General features: G+C 42.0%; 1 protein-coding gene across 1 annotated transcript; it reads left to right on the top strand.

The window, feature by feature from the left end:
• The first annotated feature begins 16017 nt into the window (after positions 1-16017).
• LOC139542411 (thyrotropin-releasing hormone receptor-like) lies at positions 16018-19323 on the top strand. The gene is made up of 3 exons (XM_071347817.1): positions 16018-16127; positions 16315-17176; positions 18027-19323. Exons 2-3 carry the CDS (start codon positions 16382-16384, stop codon positions 18438-18440), a joined length of 1209 nt encoding a protein of 402 aa, XP_071203918.1. The 5' UTR covers positions 16018-16127; positions 16315-16381; the 3' UTR covers positions 18441-19323.
• The last annotated feature ends 1261 nt before the right edge of the window (positions 19324-20584 follow it).

Raw genomic sequence — 20584 nt, 5'->3', positions numbered from 1 at the left:
GGAAATTCAGAAAAATAGCAATATACTCGCATAAACTGATATAAATCGGTTTCAAATAACTTCGTTATGATGTTTCTAACACCTATATCGAATTAAATCACAGACGGATATATCTTTGATCAATAACGAGAGCTTTTGAGCATGCGATTCTGATGTCCTCCCTTGCGTCCTGGCAAGCGTCGAAAAGAAGGGACATCTCACTCCATTCCCTTTTAAAAACTCTGACAAACACGTAGAGACACCATTCCACTTCTCATTGGTTACTGACATCCAGGGGAAGGCGGGTGCAGTTCATGTCGAGCCATAGGGCACACACAGAGTTTTAAACTGATCCGAGATCAGAGACTATTTTTCAGAGCTTCGCATGTCCTGTCATGAGTTTCGCTGTAGAAAGAGTTCTGGTTCACCCACAGACATAATTCAAACGGTTTTAGAAACTAGAGATTGTTTTCTATCCAATAGTAATAATAATATGCATATTGTACGAGCAAGAATTGAGTACGAGGCAGTTTAATTTGGAAATGTAAAAAAAATAATAATGCTAACAGCTCCCCCTATTGACAAAAGGTTTTAAGGCTTAATGTTAAGATGAGAGGGAGTCAACAGGTGAAATCAACTTGGTTGATCAAGTTCATCGCAGTAGTATGAAGCTCAATCCACTCTGAGGGTTTTTGTACAGCCGCCAACCAGCTGCATGGGGCTGTATTGGACACGATTCACATGGCCATATCTCCATAAATAATTGGTACTGTCATGACGTTGGCCTGTGGGTAAGGTTTATGACCCCCCCATAAATACCTTTCTCCCTTCCCTCTCTCTCTGACTATACGGAAGGACTCTTGAATAGCCTTTGTTAAACATAGACAGTCGGGGAACATCAAACAAGTGGGGGAAAGGAACCATATTTCGGTAATAGAACCAGTTGAAAATATGCGTTGGTACTTAATGAATATGACGTCAGTTCGGTTGTCATCTGAGACATTATGACTGATGACAGGACGACATAAACTGTATCTGGGAAAGTCTACACATTATAGTTATCAGAATCACATGGAATTGTTGTGCAATTTAAATGCAATTCAAATGAAACTATTTGTGAAAAGATTCAATGTAATTTTAGCTTCCAAATGAGAGAATTGGGTTATCATCAGATTAGTGCTCTGCTCAATCAGTGGCCCGCCCCTGTGAAGAGAAATGGGTTATAAACTATGAAACACACCCTTCTCTCCCTCCACTATATAAGCCCTTGACGAAAATATAACCTTCTGCTCCGAGGACGATAGGACGACGGTCCATACGTTGAAGAGGACTAAAATGTCAACTACAGAACTAAGCCAACCTCAGCGTGACCTTTGGTTGCGAATGGTATGAACTTTGAACTCTTATTCACTACAGAAGTGATACCTCCTAGCCGTTGAGTTAGCAGCGGCCGCTGTAAACCTGGGCTAGGAGAGGACAGACAGAGTATCCTGTCTACCACCCAACAACGACACTACGTATCCCGTTCACCACCAGAGACACTCTTCAAAGGACAAAGGACTCTGTTGGGCAACACGGCCTTCCATCTACCACCAACCTATTGAAGCGCAGCTCAGATTAAATATTTATTGCATTTTCCTTTTCCAAATGGGCGGTAATTTAGAATGCATAAGACTGTATTTACGATAGCTTCTCCCTTTGTTCCTCAGTCTTCCCGCTCTTTCACTCAAACCCAACCCCCGTTCTTTGTGTTACCAGCTGTCATATCTGCTCCGTCTGCTAGGGACGTTTTCCTTTATGACGTAATTTGTAATCAATGTATGGTTCATTCCGTGTATACAGTGGGGCAAAAAAGTATTTAGTCAGCCACCAATTGTGCAAGTTCTCCCACTTAAAAAGATGAGAGAGGCCTGTAATTTTCATCATAGGTACACTTCAACTATGACAGACAGAATGAGAAGAAAAAAAATCCAGAAAATCACATTGTAGGATTTTTTATGAATTTATTTGCAAATTATGGTGGAAAATAAGTATTTGGTCACCTACAAACAAGCAAGATTTCTGGCTCTCACAGACCTGTAACTTCTTCTTTAAGAGGCTCCTCTGTCCTCCACTCGTTACCTGTATTAATGGCACCTGTTTGAACTTGTTATCAGTATAAAAGACACCTGTCCACAACCTCAAACAGTCACACTCCAAACTCCACTATGGCCAAGACCAAAGAGCTGTCAAAGGACACCAGAAACAAAATTGTAGACCTGCACCAGGCTGGGAAGACTGAATCTGCAATAGGTAAGCAGCTTGGTTTGAAGAAATCAACTGTGGGAGCAATTATTAGGAAATGGAAGACATACAAGACCACTGATAATCTCCCTCGATCTGGGGCTCCACGCAAGATCTCACCCCGTGGGGTCAAAATGATCACAAGAACGGTGAGCAAAAATCCCAGAACCACACGGGGGGACCTAGTGAATGACCTGCAGAGAGCTGGGACCAAAGTAACAAAGCCTACCATCAGTAACACACTACGCCGCCAGGGACTCAAATCCTGCAGTGTCAGACGTGTCCCCCTGCTTAAGCCAGTACATGTCCAGGCCCGTCTGAAGTTTGCTAGAGAGCATTTGGATGATCCAGAAGAAGATTGGGAGAATGTCATATGGTCAAATGAAACCAAAATAGAACTTTTTGGTAAAAACTCAACTCGTCGTGTTTGGAGGACAAAGAATGTTGAGTTGCATCCAAAGAACACCATACCTACTGTGAAGCATGGGGGTGGAAACATCATGCTTTGGGGCTGTTTTTTTGCAAAGGGACCAGGACGACTGATCCGTGTAAAGGAAAGAATGAATGGGGCCATGTATCATGAGATTTTGAGTGAAAACCTCCTTCCATCAGCAAGGGCATTGAAGATGAAACGTGGCTGGGTCTTTCAGCATGACAATGATCCCAAACACACCGCCCGGGCAATGAAGGAGTGGCTTCGTAAGAAGCATTTCAAGGTCCTGGAGTGGCCTAGCCAGTCTCCAGATCTCAACCCCATAGAAAATCTTTGGAGGGAGTTGAAAGTCTGTGTTGCCCAGCAACAGCCCCAAAACATCACTGCTCTAGAGGAGATCTGCATGGAGGAATGGGCCAAAATACCAGCAACAGTGTGTGAAAACCTTGTGAAGACTTACAGAAAACGTTTGACCTCTGTCATTGCCAACAAAGGGTATTTAACAAAGTATTGAGATAAACTTTTGTTATTGACCAAATACTTATTTTCCACCATAATTTGCAAATAAATTCATTAAAAATCCTACAATGTGATTTTCTGGATTTTTTCCCTCATTTTGTCTGTCATAGTTGAAGTGTACCTATGATGAAAATTACAGGCCTCTCTCATCTTTTTAAGTGGGAGAACTTGCACAATTGGTGGCTGACTAAATACTTTTTTGCCCCACTGTATGTAATTCTGTGTGATTAGTTAGGTATTTAGTAAATAAATAACTAAACCCAATTTTGTATTGCTGATTCAACTTGTTAGCCAGGGTTTGTGAAGATAACCAAGAATTTACAACTTTCAGATGAGACTGAAATAAGATGACGATTAATATTGACTGCTATTGATGTAAAATATTACTAGGTCTTTAAGAGTTTATTCGGAAGATAACAGCTCTATAAATATTATTTCGTGGTGCTCCGACTTTCTAGTTAATTACATTTACATGATTAACTCAATCAGGTAATATTAATTACAGAAAAAAGATTTTATAGAATAGCATGTCATATCACTAATCCGGCATAGCCAAAGACACGACAGTACATATAGCCCAATGATGGCTTAAAATGTTTGAGGAGGTCTGTAAAACAATAAAATGTCCCAAAGATGCCATATACAGTTGAAGTCGGAAGTTTACATACACTTAGCCAAATACATTTAAACTCAGTTTTTCACAATTCCTGACATTTAATCCCAGTAAAAATTCCCTGTTTTAGGTCAGTTAGGATCACCACTTTATTTTAAGAATGTGAAATGTCAGAACAATAGTAGAGAGAATGATTTATTTCAGCTTTTATTTCTTTCATCACATTCCCAGTGGGTCAGAAGTTTACATACACTCAATTGGTATTTGGTGGAATTGCCTTTAAATTGTTTTACTTGGGTCAAACGTTTTGGGGAGCCTTCCACAAGCTTCCCACAATAAGTTGGGTGAATTTTGGCCCATTCCTCCTGACCGAGCTGGTGTAACTGAATCAGGTGTGTAGGCCTCCTTGCTCTCACACGCTTTTTCAGTTCTTTTCAGTTCTAATTTTCTATAGGATTGAGGTCAAGGCTTTATGATGGCCACTCCAGTACCTTGACTTTGTTGTCCTTTAGCCATTTTGCCACAACTTTGGAAGTATGCTTGGAGTCATTGTTCATATTCCATTTGCGACCAAGCTTTAACTTCCTGACTGATGTCTTGAGATGTTGCTTCAATATATCCACATAATTTTCCATCCTCATGATGCCATCTATTTTGTTAACTGCACCAGTCCCTCCTGCAACAATGCACTCCCAGAGCATGATGCTGCCACCCCCATGCTTCACGATTGGGATGGTGTTCTTCGGCTTGCAAGCCTCCCCCTTTTTCCTCCAAACATAACGATGGTCATTATGGCCAAACAGTTCTATTTTTGTTTCATCAGACCAGAGGACATTTCTCCAAAAAGTACGATCTTTGTACCCATGTGCAGTTACAAACCGTAGTCTGGATTTTTTATGGTGGTTTTGGAGCAGTGGCTTCTTTCTTGCTGAGCGGCCTTTCAGGTTATGTCGATATAGGACTCGTTTTACTGTGGATATAGATATTTTTGTACCTGTTTCCTCCAGCATCTTCACAAGGTCCTTTGCTGTTGTTCTGGGATTGATTTGCACTTTTTGCACTAAAGTACGTTCATCTCTGGGAGACAGAACGCATCTCCTTCCTGAGCGGTATGACGGCTGCGTGGTCCCATGGTGTTTATACTTGCATACTATTCTTTGTACAGATGAACGTGGTACTTTCAGGCGTTCGGAAATTGCTCCCAAGGATGAACCAGACTTGTGGAGGTCTACAATTTGTTTTCTGAGGTCTTGGCTGATTTCTTTTGATTTTCCCATGATGTCAAGCAAAGAGGCCCTGAGTTTGAAGGTAGGCCTTGAAATACATCCACAGGTACACCTCCAATTGACTCAAATTATGTCAATTAGCCTATCAGAAGCTTCTAAAGCCATGACATTTTCTGGAATTTTCCAAGCTGTTTAAAGACAGTCAACTTAGTGTATGTAAACTTCTGACCCACTGGAATTGTGATACAGTGAATTATAAGTTAAATAATCTGTCTGTAAACAATTGTTGGAAAAATTACTTGTGTCATGCACAAAGTAGATGTCCTAACTGACTTGCCTAAACTATAATTTGTTAACAAGAAATTTGTGGAGTAGTTGAAAAACGAGTTTTAATGACTCCAACCTAAGTGTATGTAAACTTCCGACTTCAACTGTATATGTATCCTTTAAAATTTCTGTACAAAAAGGCTGAAAACATGTGCCAACTTACTGTTTTTTGAAAAATGTTTTTGGTGGGTAGTTCCAATAGTTTACATGTAAACACTCAACAAAAATATATATGGGTGTTCCCTGAAGTCTACTGATTGCAGTGATATACAGTATAATATGCTATTCTGTTTTGTGTCAATTTTAAGAAATGTGACAAGAAACCTGCCCTTTACATGTCACTTTAGGTAAAATCCCATAGGAATGCATTATGTCCAGCAGAGAGACAGGTAACCCATTATGATGAGGCCTTTCAGTATTTACACAAAGTGAGTAAACTACTCCATAAAGATGTCTAGCTATAGTGCCATTTCAGATGTAATAACCTAAAATGAACACCAACAAGCTACATAGGTTCTAATTGAACAGGATTCACTTGGACATATCTCCATAAATAATTTGTATTATACAACGGGTGGTTCTAATCCTGAATGCTGATAGGTTAAAACCGCATTCCATCTGGTGGCTATTCCACAAGCTACCATCGGCTAAATCTATGACATTAAAATGCCTATTTACTCTGTTCCATCTGACTGCGCAATCCGCTGTCTCATCAACCCAGCCAGGTAATTTCTAAACTTGATCTCCACTATAAAAATCTTCTAGACATTATCTTACATGTCTTTTAGACTAACATTTAGTTTTCAACAACGAATATTTGTATAAACCTTACTGTCTATCTCTCCGACATTCGCAACATTGTTTCAATATTCAAATTCAATCTCCAGCTGTCCCATAGTAATGAACGTGTCGGGAGTTGGGACGAGACAGACAGGCAGGCAGTCGAAATCATGAATCAGCTGGCATAATTTTTATGGATATATACAAAGAAATGTCAATAGAAAGCAAGTAAAATGAAAAGAAGTTCAGCTAGTTTTCAGTCTTTCCAGCTTCAGTTTGAAGTGATTGTGTTAGCTGTGTTGTTGGCTAACTCCTCTGAACAACAGTGTCCTGACGAGAGAGCACATTTTGTATGCCAGGTGAAATCGCGCCTCATTAGCTCATTGTTATGGATGTATCCAAATAAATGTCAGTAGAAAACAGCGTAAACAAATGCAGCTACTTTGCTGTTTTCTGTCTGCACTGTTTGACGTGACTGTAAGTTAGCTGTAGCTGGCTAGCTAGCAAGCAAGGGATAAGAACGTTGCCAGCCAGCATGGCAATAGAACATTTAGAGCAAATGACTGGGTCGCGTCCATAGATACAGAACAAAAAGATTGAATGACTGGGTCGCGTCTCTGGCAACCGAACTGATAGAACAAACGATCAGCCAGCTTGGGTAACAACCCTAGATTTGTGTCAGGACTATATCTTGTGGAAGGATGAAAGAGTATGAATACATTTATCAAAATAAAAAAAATTATGAAAATATATCAATCATTATTTGAATATGTTGGTAACCCGTTGTATAAAAGTGATAATGCCCACAAAGCTGTTGTTTGGAGAATATAGTGGCACGGTTTGCCGGCCCTCGACTTCATCTCAGGCCAAAAACACCAGTGCCTCCAAACACCGACTTCTAGGGCATTATCAGTTATATGATGGCTTAAAATGTTTGAGTATGCCTTATGTGTGTGTCCTTTAAATGTTATGCAGAAATGTAGTGGAAATGTTCCTTAAAATTATTGTTCTGTAATTTGAATTGGGCATAAATTCATTTGTAAGTGGTATATTAATGATGGCTTAAAATGTTCTAGGTAGCATGGAAAATACAATCAAATGGATCATGTATTTTAACAAAAAATGCTGTCAAAATTACAGATTGTTGTTGTTGATATTTTGATCCCTGAATTGAGACGATCAAATTTCAGCATGCTCCTAATGATTTCAAAAGATTGTGTGATATATATGGATTAGAATGATATATAACATGCACCAAAAGAGTAAGGAATGGTAGAATTAGTATCGTGTCCCATACATTCAATTCAAAAAGGTGGAGTTCTATAATTGGAATGGCTTCATGTCCATGGTTCCAAAATACAGAATATCATATTTCATATCATTGTAATTAGTAGACTTTAGGGTACACCCATTTGACAGTTTTAAGTCTTTAAATGTAAAATACTGAAATGAGGATGAAAGTATGTTCAAGAACCAGTAATGTTGGTTAATTTGTGGCCACTTTTTCACCACTTTTCTACAAAATATTTAAAGGACACATGCAGTATCAGTTAAACTTTTGGACACACCTACTCATTCAACGGTTTTTCTTTATTTCTACTATTTTCTACATTGTAGAATAATATTGAAGTCATCAAAACTATGAAATAATACATATGGAATCATGTAGTAAGCAAAAAAGTGTTAAACAAATCAAAATATATTTTGGATGTTAGATTCATCACGCTCCTTCTTGGTCAAATTGTCCTTAAACAGTCTGGAGGTGTGTTGGGTCATTGTCCTGTTGAAAAACAAATGATAGTCCCACTAAGTGGAAACGAGATGGCATGGCATATCGCTGCAGAATGCTGTGGTAGCCATGCTGATTAAGTGTGCCTTGAATTCTAAATAAATCACTGACAGTGTCACCAGCAAAGCAACCCCACACTATCACACCTCCTCCTCCATGCTTCACAGTGGGAACCACACATGCAGGGATCGTCTGTTCACCTACTCTGCGTCTCACAAAGACACGACAGTTGGAACCAAAAATCTAAAATTTGGACTCAGACCAGAGAACAGATTTCCACAGTTGATGTTGAGATGTGTCTGTTACTTGAACTCTGTGAATCATTTATTTGGGCTGCAATTTCTGAGGCAGGCAACTCTAATGAACATGTCCTCTGCAGCAGAGGGAACTCTGGGTCTTCCTTTCCTGTGGCAGTCCTCATGAGAGTCAGTTTCATCATAGCACTTGATGGTTTTGCGACTGCAATTTAAGAAACTTTCAAAGTTTTAGAACATTTCAGAAAATGTTCCATGTCTTAAAGTAATGATGGACTGTCGTTTCTCTTTGCTTATTTGAGATGTTCTTGCCATAATATGACTTGGTCTTTTACCAAAGAGGGCTATCTTCTGTATACCACCTCTACCTTGTCACAACACAACTGATTGGGTCAAATGCATTAAGAAGGAAAGAAATTCCAAAAATGAACTTTTAACAAGGCACACCTATTAATTGAAATGCATTCCAGGTGACTACCTCATGAAGCTGGTTGAGAGAATGCCAAGAGTGTGCAAAGCTGACATCAAGGCAAAGGGTGTCTACTTTGAAGAATCTCAAATATAAAATATATTTTGACAGGGGCCTCCCGAGTGGTGCAGTGGTCTAAGGCACTGCACACAGTGCTAGCTGTGTCACTAGAGATCCTGGTTCAACCGGGAGACCCATGGGGCGGCTCACAATTGGCCCAGCGTCGTCCGGGTTAGGGGAGGGTTTGGCTGGCAGAGATGTTCTTGTCCCATCGCGCTCTAGCGACTCTAGCGACTCCTGTAACATATATGAGGTGCAATGCACGCTGACACGGTTGCCAGGTGTACGGTGTTTCCTCCGACACATTGGTGCTGCTGGCTTCTGGGTTAAGCGGGCATTGTGTCAAGAAGCAGTGCGACTTGGCTGGGTTGTGTTTCGGAGGACGTACGGCTCCCGACCTTTGCCTCTCCCGAGTCCGTACGGGAGTTGCAGCGATGAGACATGACTGTAACTACCAATTGGATACCATGAAATTAGGGATGAAAAGTGCTCAAAACAAATGTTACGACATGACTCCATACATATTATTTCATAGTTTTGATGTCTTCACTATTATTCTACAATGTAGAAAATTGTAAAAATAAAGAAAAACCCTTGAATGAGTAGGTGTGCCCAAACCTTTGACTGGTACTGTATATATTACATACTTGGGCCATTTTATTGTGTTCTCCAGACCCCTCAAACATTTTAAGCCATCATTGGGATGTAAGTACCAGTTACTTATGGAGATATGGTATCAGGTTTCAGGTAAGACTCAAGTGCAGATTGTGTTGAAGTAACAATATTTATTGCAACAGTCGCAGGCAAACGACAAGTCAGGGCAGGTACAGGTAAAGGTACAGGATGGCAGGCAGGCTCAGGGTCAGGGGCAGGCAGAGTGGTCAGGCAGGCGGGCTCAGAGTCAAGACAAGCAAGGGTCAAAACCAGGAGGATGAGAAAAAGAGAGACTGGGAAAAACAGGACCTGAGAAAACGCTGGTTGACTTGAACAAACAGGACGAACTGGCACAGACAGACAGAAAACACAGGTATAAATACCCAGAGGATAAGTGGGGAAGATGGGCGACACATGGAGGGTGGTGCAGACAAGCACAAGGACAGGTGAAACAGATCAGGGCGTGACAGTACCCCTCCTCTCCCCCTCTAGGGACGCCACTTGGCATCCTACCTGGGCGCATACCTGGTTGAGCGGGGTGCTGGCGTGGGAACTCGATGAGGCCTGAGTCCAGGATGTCCCTAGCAGAGACCCAGCACCTCTCCTCCAGGCCATAACCTTCCCAGTCAACCAGGTACTGGAATCTCCTGCCCCGAGGTCGAACCTTCAGGAGGCGTCTTACCATGTACGCCGGTCAGCCTTCGATGAGACGAGGAGAGGAGTGGGCCTAAAAACAGGAGACAAGGGGCAGTCAGACATGGTTTTAACTTTAGACAAGGAAAAGGTAGGAAAAATACGGAGGGTACGGGGCAACAGAGGGCAAACAGCAGAGGGATTAATGACCTTGGAGAGGGGGGAAAGGTCTCGGCTTCCAGGATAGAAGCAGCGGCAATATAGCGGCTTGCCAGTGCCTCAGGCTTGACCTTCTTGAATACCGGCCGGTACTGCGGAAGCGAAGTGTCCCAGGCCTTACTGAAGCCCTGCCGGAGGTCCTGGTACTCTGCGGAGCTGGCAGAGAGGTCCGGGGCAATTTCCAAGCCCCCAGGAAGATGTCCCGTGGCAGGCAGAACTGACTTCAGGCAATGAGGGTTGCAGGACGGGCTCCAGCCCATGATGGCACCAGAAGTCAATGGAGGGATTGTGTTGCTGGAGCCAAGAGAATCCCAATACCACGGGAAACTGCGGAGACTCAACGTCTCGCTGTGGTTCCCCGACACTCGTAGGTTGGTCTGGTGGGTGACACGGCCTATAGAGCGCCCATCCAGCGCTCTAACACCCATGGGAATGGAGAGGGGTTGAGTGGGGATGGCCAGCTCGGATGCCAGGGTAACGTATATGAGACTCACAACGGCCCCTGAGTCGATGAGTACCTGGAGAGACTTGGACTAGTCGCCCCACCGCAGGATGGCATGAAGAGGGGGGCGAGCAAGGAGAGACGAAAAATAATCTTTAAGGCCCACCAAAGTACTCACTCCAACGAATGAGCTAGGTCTCTTGAAGGGACAGGTAGACACATAATGACCGGCAGTACCGCAATACAGACAACTCTGGGTCTCAGTCTGCGTACCTCGTTCTGCTGGAGACAGCCTAGCCCTGCCGAGCTGCATCGGCTCGGGAAGAGGTGAATCGGCAGTCTCCAGAGGATCTTGGAGGGACTTGGGTAAGCTCAGATCCTCTCGGGGACGTAGACGCCGGGAACTTCCGGAGTTCATCAGATGCAAGGTGGGATCCCTGAGTGAGTGATTGGGACCGCAATTGGACCTGTTCTACCTCCTACGTTCCCATAGCCGACCATCAATCTGGATGGTTAAAGCGATGAGTGAGTCGAGATCCGTTGGTAGATCTCGGGCTGCCAGGTCACCCTTTACCTCCTCTGATAATCTGTGCAGGAACGTGTCGAACAGCGCTTCCGGGTTCCAGGTACCCTCCGCTGCTAGCGTGCAGAACTCCACCGCATAGTCTGCCACACTGAGGGTGTCCTGCCGAAGCTGGAGTAACTTCCGGGCAGCCTCTCTCCCGGACACTGGAGCCTCACCAAGAATACCTTCAGACTGAGGTAGACGGCGGATTGTTGCTCCCACACCACAGTGGCCCAGGCGAGTGCCTTCCCGGACATCAGCGTAATAATGTACACTATCTTCGAGCTGTCCGAGGGAACGAAGAAGGCTGTAGCTCGAAAACGAGGGATCACTGGGAGAGAAATGCCCAACAGGTTCTGGAATCTCCATCGTAGCACTCCGGGGGAGGTAAGTGGGGTTCCCGGGAAACGGGGGTGATGGTGCTTCTACCAGCCGGGTTACTGAGGGGCTGGGAGGTTACCGTTGTGGTCGGCTGCCTGGGAAGGCAAACTGCGGAATTCCTCCGGCAATCGTCCAATACTAGGTCGTGACATTCGGCTACGTCCTGGAACCCTTCCATCAAACCCGCAAAGAAATTCCTTGTGTTTACTAATGATGGCTCCTTGGGAGGAGATGGCGTTGCGGAGCTGGTCCAAGTTTACTGGGTCAGTCATGGCCTGTTCATACTATCAGGTTTCAGGTAAGACCCAAATGCAGACTGTGTTGAAGTAACAATGTTTATTTCAACAACAGGGGCATGCAAACGACAGGTCAGGACAGGCAGGGGTCGATAATCCAGAATAGTGGCAAAGGTACAGGACAGCAGGCAGGGTCAGGGTCAGGGGCAGGCAGAGTGGTCAGGCAGGCGGGCTCAGAGTCAGGACAGGCAAGGGTCAAAACCAGGAGGACGAGAAAAAGAGAGACCGGGAAAAAACAGGAGCTGAGAAAATGCTGGTTGACATGATTCACATGTTCATATGTCACGCCTTGATCTGTTTCACCTGTCCTTGTTCTTGTCTTCACCCCCCTCCAGGTGTCTCCTATCTTCCCCACTTATCCCCTGGGTATTTATACCTGTGTTTTCTGTCTGTCTGTGCCAGTTTGTCTTGTTTGTTCATGTCCAATACAGCCCCATGCAGCTGGTTGGCGGCTGTACAAAAGCCCTCAGAGTGGAGCAACATACTACTGACATGAACTTGATCAACCAAGTTGATATCACCTGTTGACTCTCTCTCACTGCCACACACTTTTCACTAAAGCCAAAACAACGCAAGCCATAGGATAAATGTGCTCTGATGGAAACAATACAGGTAGGATAGTCTGTAGCTCGTTAATATCACGTGCTCTGAAATCCGCTCAAATAGTATTTACTCACATCACTCAAGAAGATCTAAATGCATATTCTCATGAAACTGAGTGAGATCACATGGTTATGGTTGACATTCAGAGGCAGCTTGGACGTTTCACCTGTAAAACAAGATGAATTTATCATTCATGATTAACAGTGATGATGGCCTCTTTTGAAATTAGATAGGAATAATTTCTGATTTAGAGGTATTAAAAATACAAACATTGATTAAAGTCAATGTGTGTAGGCATAGGGAGATGTTGCATTTGGATTAAGTGTTTAATGCATATAAAATGTTATTATTCAACAGGCTACGGTGCAAACGTTGATTGAGAAATTACGTCATTTTCATTTTCAAGAAAATAGCACTAAACCACTGAGTATAACAGGTTAAACCTGCAATGACACTATAGCTAGACATCTTTGTTTAGACTTTTACTTACTTTGTGTAAAGTCTGAAAGGTCTCATTATACAAGTATTTTGTTAAAATGGGTTACCTGTTTCTCTGCTGGACATACTGTAATACATTCCTGTGGGATTTTACCTAAAGTAATGTGTACAGGGAAGGTTTCCTGTAATTTTTCTTAAAATTGACTCAAAACAGAATATCATATAATTGAAATCAGTAAACTTCAGGGAATACCTATATGACGTTTTAGTATTTACATGTAAACTACTGGAACTAGCCATGAAAACATATACACAAAAAAGTAATTTGGCACACGTTTTCACCACATTTATACTAAATGTTTAAAGGATACATTACATTTTTAGGCCATTTTATTGTGTTTTCCAGACCCCCTCAAAAATGTTAAGCCATCATTGGGCTGTATGTACCAATTATTTATGGAGATATGACCAAGTTAATCTAATCCAATATGGCCCCACGCTGCTGGTTGGTGGCCACCAGGGGAGTAATGGACAAAATCTGTGATGGCACTACAGCCAAAAATACCTCTTTAGACACACCCCAGCTGTGTGAAATTTGGTGGCTTTATCACTATCACATTTTATTAAAATTGCCGCCCTGGTTGACTGTTTTTTGCTTCCCAGACTACCTCCAATCTTTAGAAATGTCCTTAAGGTATCTAGTATTACTGTACCATGTTTGATACTTGTATCATAAAGTGAAACGATCTCAGGTATATTTGTTTCTTTTCCGCTGGACTAAAAGGTCAAAAGTGATCTGCCTGAGCACCGTATTTGTACATTATATAATTTATCAATACAGGGACGCAATGATATTTACATTTGAGTAATTTAGCAGACTTACAGTTAGTTCATTCATCTTAAGATAGCTAGGTGGGACAAACACATATCACAGTCATTGTAAGTACATTTTTCCTCAATAAAGTAGCTATCAGCAAAATCAGAGGTAGAAAGGGCCTACAGCAGGCTCTCCTGGAGGAAGAGCAGCTCCGTCTTGTCGAGGTTGAGCTTAAGGTGTTGGGCCGACATCCAAACTGAGATATCTGCGTGTCACCACGTGGGCGTCAGAAGGGGGAAGTAGAAAAGTAGTTGAGCGTCATCCGCATAGTCATGATAGGAGAGACCATTGAGAGGATATGACGGAGTGACTTGGTGTATAGAGAGAAGAGATCTTTGACTGAAGGAAAGCAAATCAGAATTAGCTATAGCATGGACAGCTCTGACCACCCCGTGACATAGTAGGGCTGGAGTAGCCTATTCTGGTACGCTCCAAGTGGCTTATCCAAATAGTTTCAGAGAACGCCAGATTAGGTTGGCTGAGAGCTGAGGGGCTTCATTAACACGATCCTCAGAATCCACTGCATCCAACAGTATTAAAGCAGTGGTTAATTAAAGCAGTCTTCCCCTAGGACCAAACCTAATTAGCCAGCCCAGCGCAGTAGTACGGACACTGCACCGTTTGAGATGTGAAGTGTGGCTGAATATGAGGGGGATAAGGAGATTAGGAGAGAGAGCGAGAGAGAGAAAGTGAATGAGTGGGGTGGGGTGGGTGGGGGGGCAATACACAACATCAATGATAGCTGGTGCCAATTGTCAAAAAGTAGACATAAAAACAACACTGCTTATTGTCATGATAAAAACAAGTGACATGCTTCCAGCATTTCCACAACCATTGTGTACACAGTTCATAGCTGGGTAATTAAGTCCATATTGTCAATGTTAGTAATAGACAGGGCTGAGCTGAAGTCTCTAATTTTGTTGTGGTAGCTAATTGAAGGGTTTATCATCACGTCGCACAGTCAAAGTCATAGATGTTGATAACGTCCCATAGGACCAAACCTAATCAGATGGTCTCAAGCAGTGGTAAGGACACTGCACAGTTTGAGGTGTGAAGTGTGGCTGAACATGTAGATGGAAGAGAGAGTGTGAGCGAGAGGTGGGGGACCGAGGATGGGGGCAGGGGTTAAGTGTGCTGTGATTTGTATCCACCAAAGTAGCCAACATAAAAATCCCTTTTTACTTTGCCTTACATGGTAAAAACAAGTGACATGCACTCCAGCATTTTCGGACCCATTATGTCAACATACTGGGTCATTAAATCTATGGCCATTGCTGGTACTAGACAAGGCTGAGTTGTAGTCTATTTTTGCTGCAATATGCACTATGTTGTAAAATCAAATAAAATAAAATTTTATTAGTCACATGCGCCGAATACAACAGATGTAGACCTTACAGTGAAAGAGAGAGAGAGAAAGAAAAAAATATATATATAGAGAAAGAGAGACACAGAGAGAGAAATAAGTAAATATATATACAGTTGGGAGAACAAGTATTTGAGATGCAAATGAATTACTTAAAAATCATACAATGTGATTTTCTGGATTTTTGTTTTAGATTCCGTCTCTCACAGTTGAAGTGTACTGTACCTATGATAAAAATTACAGACCTCTACATGCTTTGTAAGTAGGAAAACCTGCAAAATCGGCAGTGTATCAAATACTTGTTCCCCCACTGTTGTCATGCTGGAAGACCTAGCCACGACCCATCTTCAATGCTCTTACTGAGGGAAGGAGGTTGTTGGCCAAGATTTACATTTACATTTACATTTAAGTCATTTAGCAGACGCTCTTATCCAGAGCGACTTACAAATTGGAAAGTTCATACATATTCATCCTGGTCCCCCGTGGGGAATGAACCCACAACCCTGGCGTTGCAAGCGCCATGCTCTACCAACTGAGCCACACGGGACCGTGTGGCTCGCGATCTCGCGATACATGGCCCCATCCATCCTCCCCTCAATACGGTGCAGAATATATATATATATATAGAGAGAGAGAGAGAGAGAGAGAGAGAGAGAGAGAGAGAGAGAGAGAGAGAGAGAGAGAGAGAGAGAGAGAGAGAGAGAGAGAAAAAATATATATATATAGAGAGAGAGAAAGAGAGACAGAGAGAGAGAGAGAGAAATAAATATATATATATATAGAGAGAGAGAGAGAGAGAGCGAGAGAGAGGGGGGGTTGTTCAGAGAGGGGTACAGCACCACTGAGAGGGCAACTAGTCATTTTACTATCTCTGTGGATATCAGATGGACTTGAGTTATGAAGCTCAGACCTTTCCTAACCATGGTAAGCTCCTTTTTTTGCAATCATTGTAATTGTTTGATAATAGCTCTTTCATTTCAAATATCTTTGTCATCTAACATGATAAAGGACATAGTCATTGACTTATATTTGTATCTCATTTTGAAGGGGAAAAAAATACTTTTATATATTCTGGGCAATCTTAGAATAATTTGTATCTATATTTTTTCAGGATTTTTGTCAACTGTTCCACCTCAAGGCAAATTAAAGCAGAAGAAATGTGCCAACAGTAAAACACCATGGAGAATACTACTGACACCTCTCAAGATGTCGTAAATTTCACACAGAGTGAAGTTCTGACCAATATGCCACAGAACTCCATTGAAGTGCAAGTTATAACAATTGTTCTCGCACTTATAATATGCGGAGTTGGGATAGCGGGGAATATTATGGTGGTGTTGGTTGTGCTGCGTACCAAGCACATGATGACCCCTACTAACTGTTATCTTGTCAGTCTGGCTATTGCGGACCTTGTCGTCCTTTTAGCGGCCGGTTTACCTAATATTTCCGAAGTAGTCGACTCTTGGATATACGGTTACCCTGGGTGCCTTTGTATCACATACCTGCAATATCTGGGTATTAATGTATCATCCTGCTCCATCACAGCCTTCACCATTGAGCGTTACATTGCTATCTGCCACTCCATCAAGGCGCAATTTATTTGCACCGTGTCTCGGGCGAAGAGGATAATTGCCTGTGTGTGGATTTTCACCTCGCTGTACTGCATAATGTGGTTCTTTTTAGTGGACACGAACGAAACCGTCTACGCCGATGGGGTGGTGGTCAGCTGTGGCTACCGTGTCTCAAGAAACCTCTACATGCCAATTTACTTTCTAGACTTTACTTTGTTTTACGTCATCCCTCTCATTGTGGCTACTATACTGTACGGTCTTATCGCAAAGATTTTATTTATGAGCCCCTTGCCAACCAATCTCAACGACAGAAGTGAAGGTTCTATACACCAGGGGCGATCCACCAGCAACGTGAAGGTGTCGGGGAAATCGAACAAGGGTGCAGTGACGTCAAGAAAACAGGTAAGCTACATTTTGTAAATTATTGTGGAAAATAGTAATCAAAGGCTTTTAAATGGACAAAATACTCTGCGAAATGTGTTCAATGTAGTGTGTAGTTTATCTACACAATGCAGGCTAGTGCATAGTTCATCAATGTAGTGTATAGTTTATCTACACAATGCAGACTAGTGCATAGTTCATCAATGTAGTGTGGAGGATACAGCAGCAGGCTCATAGTAATGGTTTCAAAGTTCATGACATCCTGTTATTATCACCTTACATTAATTATAGCTTTGTTTAAATCAAATCAAATCAAATGTATTTATAAAGCCCTTCTTACATCAGCTGATATCTCAAAGTGCTGTACAGAAACCCAGCCTAAAACCCCAAACAGCAAGCAATGCAGGTGTAGAAGCACGGTGGCTAGGAAACACTCTCTAGAAAGGCCAGAACCTAGGAAGAAACCTAGAGAGGAACCAGGCTATGAGGGGTGGAGATTATAACAGAACATGGCCAAGATGTTCAAATGTTCATAGGTGACCAGCAAGGTCAAATAATAATAATCACAGTGGATGTCGAGGATGCAACAGGTCAGCACCTCAGGAGTAAATGTCAGTTGGCTTTTCATAACCGATCATTCAGAGTATCTCTACCGCTCCTGCGGTATTAGACTGTTTTACTCTGCTCTAGAAAAAAAAGTTTTGTCTTTACAATTTGAAATGTAGTCCTAAAGGCCCTTTCATCAGTCAAACAAACAACCAGAAACATTTGAGTCAATTATTATGACACTGTAGTAACCTTTACAGTATTATGAAGAACCTGAATATTTTAACACAATTTTTTCTAAAAAAAAATCCCCCCCATAATTTAGGTTACAAAGATGCTAGCAGTGGTGGTGATTCTTTTCACCTTGCTCTGGATGCCATACCGGACACTGGTGGTGGTCAACTCTTTCATGGACCCACCCTACCTCAACACGTGGTTCTTGCTCTTCTGCCGCATGTGCATCTACGTCAACAGCGCCATCAACCCTATCATCTACAACCTCATGTCTCAGAAGTTCCGGGCCGCCTTCAAAAAGCTTTGCAAGTGCAAGGGCCAAGACCCAGAGAAAGTTACCAAGTACAGTGTGCCGGTGTATTACAGTGTCATGAAAGACTCCTCCCGTGAGAGCCCTGAGCAGACAGACCAGGAGGATGTCAGCAGCTTTGGTAACACTAGTGTTAAGAGGGTCAACTTCACAGATGAGTGTGGGGACACCAGCACTATGTTCAGCATTGCCTGACAGAAGGACAAAATTGAGAGCAGTTCTTTGTGTAAAATTAGGTTTTATAAAGGACATGTGCATCGGGTCACCATTAATGTGATGTACAGTAATTTTGCCATATGTGTCAAAGGTCAGTACTAATGTACTTTTTTCTTGTACATACACTTTGTCATTTACTATTGAAATGTATTGACCATCTGTTATATTTTACATTCTTATAGCAAAGCCCAAACCTACAGTATATCACCTAATATTTAGGTAGAGAGTTTCTAGTTAAAAACCCATTGTCTGCTTGTTAAAAGACATTCAGTCAACCAAACAATCAAACATATTGGCTGTAGAACTCATGAGGGTTGGAGACTATCCTGGTATTAATCTTTGCATTTTAATCAGAAACTCATTCAAACTTAGAGCAGCAGGTGGATGGACTAGTTAGTCAATCAATAACAATAATTCATCAATTAAGATCCAGGTAGAAACAGAAACAACAGGACTGCAGCCTCTGAGTTGTGGACTCCTGTCATTTACAAGAAGTAAAGACTTGAATGTCAGCTTGAATGTCACATGACTAATATCATCAAAACACCTTCATGCAGATTGTGGGTTCGTTGGTTTGTTTGATATTTTCTTGATGGCCTCTTGAAACCTCTGAAACTATTGCGCTCATCACACTGTACAGTATCTGTTTTGGTCTATGTACGTTGAAGCATGTAAATCCTGTTGTGAAAGTGTGGAAGATGGAATGTTTTGTTAATATATTGCATATAGCTTTTTTACATTTTCAAATGCAGCACTTTCTCATACCGGTTGTAACAATGTCCATAACAGTCATGGCTTTTTGGGGACTTGATTTTTGTGATTAATTTGAGCAATTCATTGAATTAAAGGTGACCAACCATCATGCCTTTGTCCAATATTTGTAGAAGAGCGAGTAGGCAAGTTATTTGCCATAAAGTTAAGTAATGGAAACTGGGAGGCAACTGGCCTGATTATTTATACAATCTGAAACTCAAACATTCAAAAACTGTATGGAGTGCAGTAGAAATATCCAGCTTTACATTGGCATGTACATCAAATTGTTTTCAAAACATCCCATTTGATTACTAGTTCCATACACTGCCTGTCAGTTTGAGATCCTGTAGGAAATTAACACAAGTCAAGTTTGACATCCATCAATTTCAGCACCACCCCAGTGAACAGCGCCAACAACACACTGCTCAAATCTTTGGCTGCAATCACTGAAATTTAGGCTATTTCAGGCCTATAAAAATGTATTATATTGTTGTTGTTTTTCTCTACTGTCTTTTAGTTATTTCCCTCTATAATTTGTGCTTGTTTGATTTCCCACCAAGATGTTAAAACGTCTTTTATAGATCTGCATTCAAATTGGCCCATTTGGAAGAAAAACTATATTTAGAGGCTTAGACAAACATTCTATTCAAGACTTTTTCAAATTCCAGTTTATTAATTTCCCTCTAACATTTTCCTTGAAAGCATACATTTATCAGCTAAACATTTCCTTTCAGTTTGCATGGTGATGACCCCCCCTTCCCTCCAACAGTGTCAGTTAGTTTGACAGTAATGCTGTGCTTGGTAAATAGTGGTTCTATACTGGGACCTGCCAGGTCCCAGATTTTTACACAGCTCTGCTCTGCTTCAGATGCTTGCCAGGTTACAGCAACGTTGTCTTCTCACACAGCCTCAGTGATGATCATAGACAGTCATAAACAATGGAGGAGTATCCATACTACAACAAACATCCATTTACATTGCATTCCGCTGAACCTAATTAGTGTTTATGGTTATGTCCACCCATCCTGTTTATAAAAATAAAATACAAATCTGCCTTTAGATATTTTTTCTCAGGATTCTGGTTATGGGGTGAAGAGATTTCTTCCAATCTTTCAGACATTATAAGAGCCATTCCTTTCTCATCAAGCTCTACATTTAAAGCCAGAGAGGGGTAATTCTTACTGTTCATTATCTCTTTTAACCCCCCCTGTGCTATGAGCTTCTTTCTCAGAAACCAAGATAACTGCTTCAAGGTTTTAGCAGCCTTTCTCTCAGAGAAGGTTTGCACAATCAAATGTAGTATGCTTCACACTGGGGGGGGGGGGGGGGTTTTAGCTGAATTTTAAGAGGTTTCTAGGGACATAGTTTTT

This window comes from Salvelinus alpinus, chromosome 17 (genome assembly GCF_045679555.1).
Source record: "Salvelinus alpinus chromosome 17, SLU_Salpinus.1, whole genome shotgun sequence".
Lineage (NCBI taxonomy): Eukaryota > Metazoa > Chordata > Actinopteri > Salmoniformes > Salmonidae > Salvelinus > Salvelinus alpinus.
Note: the sequence above shows the minus strand (reverse complement) of the source record. Positions and strands in the feature narration are given on the sequence as shown.

Bases quoted from the DNA above. Each gene is read 5' to 3' on its own strand.
- LOC139542411 (XM_071347817.1), top strand. From the start codon at position 16,382: ATGGAGAATACTACTGACACCTCTCAAGATGTCGTAAATTTCACACAG. The intron at 17,177-18,026 runs GTAAGCTACATT...CCCATAATTTAG, and splicing joins CAGTGACGTCAAGAAAACAG to GTTACAAAGATGCTAGCAGT.